This window comes from Teleopsis dalmanni, chromosome 2, assembly GCF_002237135.1.
Source record: "Teleopsis dalmanni isolate 2A chromosome 2, ASM223713v2, whole genome shotgun sequence".
Classification (NCBI taxonomy): domain Eukaryota; kingdom Metazoa; phylum Arthropoda; class Insecta; order Diptera; family Diopsidae; genus Teleopsis; species Teleopsis dalmanni.
Genome location: NC_051847.1, coordinates 222,991,429 through 223,002,918, shown reverse-complemented (window position 1 = coordinate 223,002,918; position 11,490 = coordinate 222,991,429). Strand labels below are relative to the sequence as shown.

The window sequence follows — 11,490 nt, the reverse complement described above, 5'->3', positions numbered from 1 at the left end:
AACGCGTTGTGCTTCTATGTATTCAAATATCCGAAAATATATGAGACTCTTCATTCATTGTGCTAAACAACTTAGATTTACCATGAATCGCATAATGTATGCGATTATGAGGCGATGAAGATTTCCTTTCTATTTCTCTCTCTTTCTCTTTTATCCTCATCTAACAGTGGCATTCTGTCTATGTCCTGCTTAATCAAGGCCGTTCAATGTTTTGGATATGTGGCTATGGGACTGGATATGTGGATATGTGGTCATTTAATAAGAAAACACATCTTTTATAGAATTTAATATTCAATTAATTCAATTTCCTGACACTTATAGTCTAAAAATTACATGCGGATAATGAAACCATCAAATTTTTTCAAAAACAGCAATTGACAGATATTTAATGATATCCGAAACATCTGTATGATTAGTCTAAGAAAGAATTTACTTGATTGAAAAATTTTTTTTGGATTTCCTCACTATTTTCACCCTTTAATTTTCAGTATAAATAAGTACCCAGAACGAATAACGCTTATAAAGATTGTAGATAGTAAGGTCCTGTGCATAATCATCGGTTTGCATATTCAGATATTAGATTTTGGAAGTATATAATCCTTTGAAGATCTATACTTGTGATGTATGCTAAGCTCGTTAGTCCTAAGGCTTCCGCAGTGAAATGTTTATTGTAATAGAAAGAAGTGGGAAGTTCGAATACCAATTTCGAAAAGTTCACTTCGCTCTTTGTATTATAAATTAATGTGAACTTGAACGTACTAGTATAAGAGTTATATTACTTTTTATTATTAAGTTATGTCATCATTTTTGTAATGAATAAAAAAAAACCAAAATAACAATTTTAAATTAATAATTATCAGCGAATTACCTCATTGAATTTTCGGAATAAAACTAAACACCTTGCATTTACTTCTCTTTTTGACTGTGGGACTATTTCTTTCTTCAAAGTCACAGAAATATTATATAGAGATTATTCTTTGAATTTTATATTTCATTTGTAAATTTTATATATTTATATTGTAAATGTTTACGCAAACGTTTTCTATAGAAATGTTTAATGTAATTGATATAATTATGGGTGTTATTAACTGGGACTTATAATTTTGCATATTCAATGTGAATAATAGGAATTGAAATTAATTTGAACACTGACTGCGTGCGTAGAAGGAGTGTTAAAAATTCTTTGTAATTTTAATATAAATTCAAAAATTAAATATATATTATATACTCATGATAATAGTGAGATTCCAATTGCTTTTAATGTTACTCTCATGTATATGACCGTAAGCCCAACGACAGTAAAACTTATTCATTAAGAAGAATCGATGTCTTTGAAAGCTTTGAAAGAGTTGTGTATTACCGAAGGTGTAAAATATTAAAATTAATTATTTTATTGCTTATTACTAATTTTTACTTGTAGCCAACTTTTATTATCACCCATGTACGAAATTCTATTTCACGAGTGCACACAAGATTCATTTCGAATGTTACAAAACTGATTTTAAAACTGATTTTAAAACTGATTTTAGTGTTTCTTGAAATGAAATAAATTTCGGTTATGAGGTTTTTTATTGTTCCAGTTAATTAAATTGACTGAATTTTGATGTGAGCACATAAAACTGCAGTGCTCTTCAGTTGTGAAATTTTTATGACTGAATGAAATGAAGTTTTGTGGAGAAAAAAATTGAAAAAAAAATATATTTGAGACAAAAATAAATTTGTTTTTAAAATATACAAAATAGTTGTATTTTTTGCTTACATCAATTAAAACAGCGTAAATACTAGTATTTTTTTTAAATTTATTTCAGTTTATTTGGAAAAAATTTTACGTGCCACAGACGTCAACTATGTTTACCTTTTGGTACGCCCAAAACGAGGCAAAAACATAGATGAACGCATAAATGACATTTTAAAGGATGAAGTAAGTCATTGCGGCATTTTTTTAATCCTCTTGCAACATTGACAATTTTAAAAAGATTAAAACATGTCCAATACTTTTCTAGCTCTTTGATCAACTTCACAAACTGAAACCGAACTCAGCGAAACGTGTGAAGCCCATATTTGGCGATTGCTTGCTACCAAATCTTGGCCTGAGCAGTGATGATTACAAAGATCTTGTGGAGAATGTGCACGTTGTGGTGCATAGTGCAGCCACAGTACGTTTTAATGAGCCGCTGAGCACCGCATTGGCCATAAACGTGCGTGCAACAGTGGACTTAATAAAACTGGCGAAGAAAATGCAAAAATTAAAGGTGGAATTTAAATAAGATCGAAGATAATGAAGATTTACAAAACTCGTTTTTATTTTAATTAATTTGCTAGGTTTTTGTTCACGTATCTTCCGCATTTGCTAACTGCTTCAAGACAGACATAGATGAGTGCTACTATACAGAGCATTTGAACATCACTGCAGAAAAGTTATGCACATTGGTAGATATACTAGGTACGGAGACGGCCGATCGTTTAGCTACAGAACTATGCAAAGATTTTCCAAATACTTATTGTTACACAAAAGCTCTCGCAGAAGAAGCTATTCTTAGTCAAGGCAGTGAACTACCGATTTGCATATTTCGGCCTGGTATCGGTAAGTTTTGAAATATGGTGTGAAGAATATATGTTGATGTTGCACTTTTTACAGTTATACCCTCTTGCAGTGAACCAGTGCCTGGTTGGATAGATACTTTATATGGACCTACTAGCATTTTGTATGGTGCAGCTTATGGTGTACTACATGTGCTTTATGCGAATATTGAAGCAAATGCTGGTGTGGTGCCAGTAGATTATTGTGCAAATGCTATGCTTTCTACGGCTTGGTATACGGCTAAATCTGTGAGACAAGAGTATGTGTTACGCTGTTTGACAGAATAAATCATAAATAATGTTAACTTATTGTTTCTAATGTTAATTTTAAATATTTCAGTGTTACTTCACCGCCTTCAATATACAATTTAGTTCCGGACTCAGCAAATCCATTAAAATGGAAATCATACATGCGTTCTGTTGAAGAGCATGGTACGAAAATGCCTTTAACGAATATGATTTGGTTTCCATTTTTAATTCATACAAATTCAATTTTATTCTACAAGATATTATGCTTCTTCTATCACACAATACCAGGATATATATTTGATCTGTTATTATTGGTACTGGGTAAAAAACGCAGGTAAGCTTAAAAATATATAAACAATTTTACTTACCATTGTTTATTCTCAACTTGCACTACAATTTATATATAAAATTTAAAATTTTATTTTAGATTAGTAAAAACTTATAAAAAAATCCATCAACAGAGACCCATGTTTGATTATTTTGTGGAACGTAATTTCAATTTTTCGATAACAAATTCGAAGCAATTGTGGAAGAACTTAACTCCGGAAGATCAAAGCATATTTAATTTCGATATGCTATCGATTAATTGGTCAGAATATTTTTATAATAGTTTATGTGGTATGAGAAGATTTCTAGCAAAAGAAGAGCCCAGCACAATTCCAAGGGGTTTGGAGCTCAAAAAACGGTATGTAAATAAAGTTTCTAAATAATTCCGAAAATTAAAATAATGAATTTGAAAATAATCTTTCTCTATTATTATTTAAAGCATATATATGTAAGAATTTTATACAAAAACTTCACTATGATCTTATTTTGTTTTCTTTGCAGTTTTCTAATTCTCCATCGCGCAGTACAACTATTGGTTTATGGTGGCGGTAGTCTATTATTCTATTGGACCTCTAAAAAATTATATTATTCCATATAGTTTAATAAGTAAATTAAGTTTTTTTACGTAGTATTGAATTAAAAATGGTTTTGTACAAATACTGCTCAACAGTATTAATTCAAAATAAATGGTTCAAGTCAACTTTGTCTTTATTAGTTTTAAGGTTTAGTTGGCATGTAAGTGATATTAAATGAAATAAAAAAAAATTATAAAAATGATAAAAAATTAGAAATGTTTAAAATTATTTAAATTTTTTTATGCTTTTTATGTTTCAACAAACAAAACATCGCTATGTTGTGACTTACGTGGAAGCCCAATATTGTTGCATGCAACAAATGCGCTGTCATTCGACTTTGTTTCCATTGTGGCAGCAGATATTTCTGGTTGCTGCAACTGAAGACACAACAATGTCAGCATTCCAAGAACACTGCCATTACCAACTATTCTGTGCCAGAAAAACATTTTGTTCTACTTTATTGAATAAAACTTTTACTTCACTCGCCTCACTACGCTTCAGTTAAATGTCTGTTTTTATTTGAAATTAAATCAGTTACTTTCATCTTCCAACAGATCCTTTGCAATCGCAACGCTTTCACAGACTGAATTCAAACATTAGAAGAAATCGCCGTCATGCAAATATTGAATGAAACTATTTTTATGTGACAGAAAAACTTTCCGCTAACAACAACAAACACGCAGAAGGATAGCAATAAACTCGGTTCAGTTTGTAGGTGAAGCAAAGGACCAACTAGAAACACCAACTACAGCTACAGCCACATCCGCTCCGATTGATTTCCTTTTTCATTTGAATGCGGAGTGAAATTGCTGCTGATAGAAAAGGAATCAGATAAAAACGAAATAGTCGTGGAATTGCGTTCCGATCAATTCCAACTATGATTTATAGCTCCTATGAAAAAATTGTAGCATGCGCCGCAGCCAGCTAGAATCAAATGTGGAATAGCACATAAATTCCACTTTACGAGGACTTTTTCTATCTAATTACAAATTAAGTTAACATAAATTTGCCGGAATAACGCAATTGACAGTAGTGTCAGCTAAGTTATGAGCGAATTTATTCAAAAGCACGTCCTGTGTATTTATGCGACTTATTCAGACCATTTAGTAATACTTTTGTTGTACATTGACTGCTATCTTAAATTTCTATAAATATTTATGAAACACACTAAGAGGACAACTTAAATTGAGTCAGCTGAGAATTCAACTGTAAAATTAAGGAGTTAATTTTGTAAATGGACGTAATACATCACAGTTGTTATTGTTCAATTACTCGATGTATCATAATATTGAAAATATTAGTTTATCTCAAAAAAATTTTTTTCATAATAATTAATCAGAATTATCAGAACTACCAACAGAATACATTCCAGGCTATATACTTTCTGCTCAAAAAGTATCCGGATTTTGTTGTTTGTTAACTACTTCTTAAGTAACAGACCTTTTTCAAAAATTTTTTTTTGTTATGTTGGTACACCCTTTCTTGACATATGGTACAAATTTGAGCGCCATCTATCAATTAGTTTGTTTACCACAGCTGTTAATGTGAGACTACCATAAGTGCATTTAGCGATTTTTACTATGGAAAATTCTTGTTGTAAAGAGAATTCGGTAAAAGAGAATTCGCCGAATGAACTAAAAGTCATACCTGCACGGGCCTACGGAAAGTGTATGGAAGATTGGGTTAAGCGTTGGCATATGTGAATCGCTTCAGAAGGAGCATATTTTGAAGGAGATAAAATAAATTTTGAATAACATTTAAATTTGTTTGTTTTATTTACAAGATCCGGAGCAGAAAGTACTCTACGACAGCTGAAGATCGTCGTTGGTGTAATCAATGTTAATATATAATATACTACAAATAGTTACTGATAGATGTCATGACTACTTTCTATTTCCTTATTAAATTTAAGAATTTACACCTTTAAACCTGGTTAACTCGAAAATCTAGCTCCAAAATGTTAATATATTTATTAAAATTAAAAACAAAAATTTAGAAAATTTCATTAAAAAATCATATAAACATTTTTACAAAAGAAAATTAAAGTAAAGGATAAGAGTCCTGAAATTATTTACGAAAACTGACAGGCTTATCTATACTGCGTTATCGAATCTCAGAATGGTTACAGGCTCTTTGGGGAGGTATGCAGATCTGAGGTCAGTTATTGCTTAGTCTGAAGAAGTGATAAACAATAATTCAGTCAAGGCGTAGAGAGAGTTTATGAGAAACCTCTTAGTTAATAGAAAGTAAAAGTGCTCAAGTGCACTGGTTCAACTAGCCTTAACATAATAATAATAGTTATGTAAAAATTTTTAATGTTAAATGGAAAAATCGAAAATTTTGATTTTTAATGGAAAATATTATTTTAAACATCGAAATGTGAAATGTAAAATGGCGACAACTAAATAATTATAATTTTTCCGCGAAAAATGTTTTGAGGACTCCATTCAAATGAATACTTAACCACATGTGCACTTAAAAAAAAAATTATATAGATATTATATTTCCGGAGAATAGTAAAAAAAAAGGAGAAAAAGAAGGAAATTAGCATTTCCCTTCCCATAGAGAGTTTAAAACTGTCTAGTTATACTAGAAAGCAGTGAAAATGAGAGTAAAATTAATATAATTTATTCTCTCTAAGCGCAGTATTTATTTTAATATTATACTAAAAACTAAATTACTAAGTATAAAAAGTTTAATCTTCATTTATCCCAGTATATGTTACTTAATTACATGTTGATTAAACAATTGAAAATGTATGTAACATTTTTTCCGAGCGTGTGACATTCAAAGCAATCAAATACTGATACTTTGTATATTATTTATTAAATATGTAAAAGAATAAACAATATATGTTTTATTACGTTTGAACATTCGAATTTCGTACCAATAAAACAACCTTAACTGCGGAAAGTCTTTGTCTGCTTCAAGGAACTTATGGTGAACGTGCACCAATTCAACAGACTTGCAAAACCTGGCTTAAACGATTCAAAAATGTTGATTTTGATGTCCGTGACAAAGAACGTTCCGGTCAATCCAAAAACTTTTAAAATGAAGAAGTGTAAACATTATTAAAGGAAAAGTCTAGAACTTACAGAACAGTTAAATGGCACTGAAGCAGCCAAAAGTAAAGATTCACCTGCTTGAAAATTAATCAAATAGTAGTAAAATAGGTACTTCATGAACCGCTTGAAGCCAATATTGAAAATCGCGTAATGGCTTGCAATTTTTTGCTTACGAGACAGCTAAGATTATACATTTCTTGCATCATATTATGACTTATGATGAAAAATGGATATACAACGCTAACCATAAATACAAAAAATAATGGGTTCGTCCAGGCGAACTATCCATATCAACAGCAAAATAAAATATTTATAGGTTATGTTGTGCATTTGGTGTGATCAAAACAGAGTGTTGTACTATGAGCTGCTAAATTCGAACGAAGATATTATTACTGACTGTACCAATAACAATTGAGAGATTTGAACCATGAAAAACTTTCGATTCCAGTCACTAAACAATGTAAAATGAATTCGCTAAACGACAATGCTCGATCACAGCCAAGTGAACTTGCATTGAGATGGTAAACTCTTACTGCATGCTCCTTACTCACCTAATTGCGCTTCATCAGATTATTACTTGATCCGTTCACTGATATGTGCTCTTCAAGACCAGAAATTCAGAAACCACGAAGAAACCAAACAATGAATGCTCGATGTATGGATCACTTGAAAAGACAAATAATTTTTTTTCCATGGAATCAACTCTATGGAATAGACTCTCAAAATGATGATCGAAAGTCATACTTTACGATAAAAAATATTTAGTTTAAAATAAAATTTTTCATCTCTTAGAAACAAACGTGTTATATTTGCAAAAAAAAACTGAGTTATATACTCAATAAATGTAAAATAGAATAGTTAATTACTTAATATTATTATTGATGTAACTTAATTGGATTGATATAAGAAGTATTTGCTTGTTTTTTTACAAATTTTTCTTTTTTAATTTTATATTATAATGGCTTTATATATATAATTGCAACAATCATTGTAAAAAATAAAGGGAAATGAATCAATTATAGTTAAACACATTGAAGAACAAATAAAACTTCGCACTGTGGCACTTTCATTTATTAAAAAGTACTACTAGATATTATTGTTTAAATACAATACTAATACTAGCTTCCTATCATAAACCAACAATGAAATATGCATACATTATAATGACAATAGCTGTTCAAATATTGAATATTGAAGAGTATCTGATACAACCTAAAATTATCTTCAACTATTTAAAGGCCTTAAAAATTTTATTTTTAATTGACTCCACTGTGCATTGTTAATTTATATAATTCTGTGTGGCTCTTATTATATTTTTTTGCTAACAATAACTCGTTATAATCTTATTTGATAATAATCGATTATAATGGAGATCAATAAAAAATATTAGTCCAACATTTGAAATCAATAAAATTCACTACATTTCTTTTGAAAAATTTTTCCCCAGAGTTTGAGGATTACGCTGTCAAAATCTTCGTTTCTAGTCAGTTACAAGACATTATTTGAAGTTGATCTATTTTTCATAATACACATCCATTTTCGATGTTGTACCGGCTTATCTACATCTTTCACTGCTTATATTCTATATACAAATATCTCATGTTCCCTTTTGGGTCAATTTACCAAGCTCAGTATAACAAAACTTAAGATAAAAGTTGCTTTTAAACAACTTAATTAAAAACCTCTCTCCTAGAAATATACTTTTCTTCCATCAGTCCTTTGTTCTTGGCACACTGCGGTGGCGTAGTATTACTGCAAGCTTTTCATTGCTTGCAAGATAGGTTGCGATCTTTCTTCCGTTTACTCTTACTTATAGTTAATTCGATGATGTATTATTAATACGAATACTCTTGTTATAAGGGCGCCTTAGTAAATAATTTTATCTTCATATTTAAACCAGACATCATTATCATATTCTTAGTTATAACTTTGTCTATCAATGTCGGTTGTGTGATAGTTTTTGGATCAGTGCGGTCAACTATACTTCGCTAAGTCTTAAAATCAGTCTATTATCCGTACATCGTAAAGGATTCATTTTTACTAACATTAATTTTTTAATTTTTTGTTTTCATAATCTAACCATGAAACTTCACGGTTGATCAACGCAAATCAATGGCTTAATGCGGTGATGACTCAGTGGTCTACCTCATGGGTATGCATTTCAAATTTGACAGAGTTCAAATTCTTTCCTCAAGTTTTTCCAATATAAAAATTATATATGAATAAAATAAAAAACAAAAAATATTCTCAACGACTTCTGATTATGGATATTCGGCATAAAATTAATTTTTGGATTTAAATTTACTTTTAAATTTATTTGTGTATAGGAATTAATATAAACTTTTTTGCTTGGGTGTTCGGATTTAATAAGTGTTTAATTAATACATATTCGCAATATAAAATGATTGGACCTTTTAAGCTTATCCAATAGCTTGCTGGAATTCTTGGCATTCACTGCTCAAAACTTATTTAAGAAGTCATGGAGAAAATAATGGAAACTGAAGTTCAAAAATTTTATCGAAATAAAAATGTTCTATTGACAGGATGCACAGGATTCATTGGAAAAGGTGATAAAATATTATCAATTGTCTTATATTAATGTATTTAATCAAAAAAAAATTTTGATATACTAATTATGTTATTAAAAACTCTACTGATTTTGCTAATTAAGTTGTTCTTGAGAAACTTTTGCGTGTGACTGAAGTAAATTGCGTATATTTAATTGTGCGACCCAAACGCTGAAAGGATATTGATGAACGCATTAATGAAATCTTTAAGGATGTTGTATGTACCAAAAATATTACTAAAACATTTCTATTAATATATGTTTCATTAATACTTGCAGTTATATGATAAATTACATGAAACTAAAAAAGATTTTATGCAAAAACTAAAACTAATTAAAGGCGATTGTATTCAACCACAGCTGGGAGTTAACAAAGAAGATCGCAAATTTCTTATAGAGAATGTAAATATTATATTACACTGTGCCGCCACAACACATATGAATAACCCTCTAAAGAGTGCCTTACCCATAAATTTTGGTGCCACAGTGTCCCTCTTAAAGATGGCGAAAGAAATGCTAATGTTGCAGGTCCGTGGAGTGATAAGAAGGAAATTAATTATCTATTTTTTATTTGGATATCAGCTTTTCATTGTTTATACAATTTAATAGAGTTTTGAAAATCTTTTTCTAAATTGTCTTTATATTTTTCAGTCATTTGTGCATGTTTCCTCGGCTTTTGCTAATTGCCTTACGCAGCATATCGAAGAACGTTTCTATACTGAAGATTTGGGCATAAACACTTCCCAAATTTCAGAAGACGATATATTTAATGAACAATTTGTTAATAATTTAGATAAAGATTTTTGCAAGAAGTATCCTAATAGTTATACCTTTACAAAAGCAATGGCAGAGGATGCGGTTTTAAAATGTGAAAACTTGCCAGTATGCATTTGTCGGCCTGCAATAGGTAGGAGAAACACAATTGTTGAACTAAACTCAGGATGAACATATTTGTTTATTATTCTCATAGTAAGTTCTACATGTAAAGATCCAATCATTGGATGGACTGATAATCACCAAGGACCTTTTGGAATTTTGTTTTCAGTAGCTACTGGTTTACTACGTATCATGTACATAAATCATGATGTTAATGCTGTTTTGGTTCCTGTTGATTATTGTGCAAATCACATACTTGTTTGTGCTTGGAGGACCTCAAACTTAAAGTACGAATTTTGTTATATTAAAATAATATTAAATTGATTTAGGTCTAATAACTTATTTTAACTCGTGCAGCACAAATCTGACACCATTAATCTATAATTTCGCTACTGATGAGCACAATCCCATCAGCTGGAAAAATGCCAGCAATCTTGTAGCTTTACATGGCTCCAAAATTCCAATAAGTAAAACGATATGGTATCCGTTTCTAATTTTGTGCAAATCGAAGATATATTATAAAGTAGCTAGACCAATTGTGAATATTTTACCGTATCTGCTTGTCAAACTATTCTTGGCTATAACACGCAATAAGACAAGGTATACTCTTCCCTGGTTCCATGTACAATTATTGTATTAGAGGTTTTAAGTAATTTTTTCACTTTTTTCTTTTCAGAATTATCAACATCTCTGTAGTAGAGAAACCTGTGAAAAAAGTAGAGTATTTTGTAACACATAACTGGATTTTTACTATGCACAATACAAAGCGACTATGGAACTCATTGTCCACAGAAGATCAGGAATTGTTTAATTTTGACATGTTGTCACTCGATTGGTCCGAATACATACGTACCAATTTGTGGGGAATGCGAAGAATTGTAGCTAAAGAAGAACCGGATACAATCCCTAAGAGTATTGAGCGTGTAAAAAGGTATTCATAATTATCTTTTAATTTAAGTGTAACTCATCAAATCAATCAATGGAAATATTTAATCATAAGTGAACTTAAAGTTATTCTAAGTTTGTCTTTGTATAAAGAACAAAAATATTATCAGAAAACTAATTTGTCAGATATTTTGTATATATGCATAAGTGTTCTATAGTCTGTTTGAAACTGGTTTAATCTCCGATATTTTAAGCAAGAAAAGGATTATTTATAACAAGTACTTTTTAGAAAAGTAAAAGTAAGTTTATTCAGTGGTAATGAATTATGTCTAATAATTATTATATATGTTATTATATATTGTTATTA

General features: G+C 30.1%; 2 protein-coding genes across 2 annotated transcripts in view; both read left to right on the top strand.

The window, feature by feature from the left end:
- LOC119676823 (fatty acyl-CoA reductase wat-like) overlaps positions 1–3,892 on the top strand; it is a 4,693-nt gene extending 801 nt beyond the window's left edge. The window contains exons 3-9 of the mRNA XM_038088082.1: positions 1,809–1,921; positions 2,004–2,252; positions 2,323–2,584; positions 2,639–2,840; positions 2,921–3,163; positions 3,257–3,514; positions 3,658–3,892. Of these exons, the coding sequence (XP_037944010.1) occupies positions 1,809–1,921; positions 2,004–2,252; positions 2,323–2,584; positions 2,639–2,840; positions 2,921–3,163; positions 3,257–3,514; positions 3,658–3,754 (1,424 nt within the window). The 3' untranslated portion in view covers positions 3,755–3,892. The remainder of the gene's footprint in view (positions 1–1,808; positions 1,922–2,003; positions 2,253–2,322; positions 2,585–2,638; positions 2,841–2,920; positions 3,164–3,256; positions 3,515–3,657) is intronic.
- Positions 3,893–9,264: 5,372 nt separating this feature from the next.
- Positions 9,265–11,179, top strand: LOC119676822 (fatty acyl-CoA reductase wat-like). Its single transcript, XM_038088080.1, has 7 exons — positions 9,265–9,363; positions 9,468–9,532; positions 9,642–9,890; positions 10,014–10,269; positions 10,333–10,525; positions 10,596–10,838; positions 10,915–11,179. The coding sequence occupies exons 1-7, from the start codon at positions 9,276–9,278 to the stop codon at positions 11,177–11,179; spliced, it is 1,359 nt and encodes a 452-aa protein (XP_037944008.1). The 5' UTR covers positions 9,265–9,275.
- The last annotated feature ends 311 nt before the right edge of the window (positions 11,180–11,490 follow it).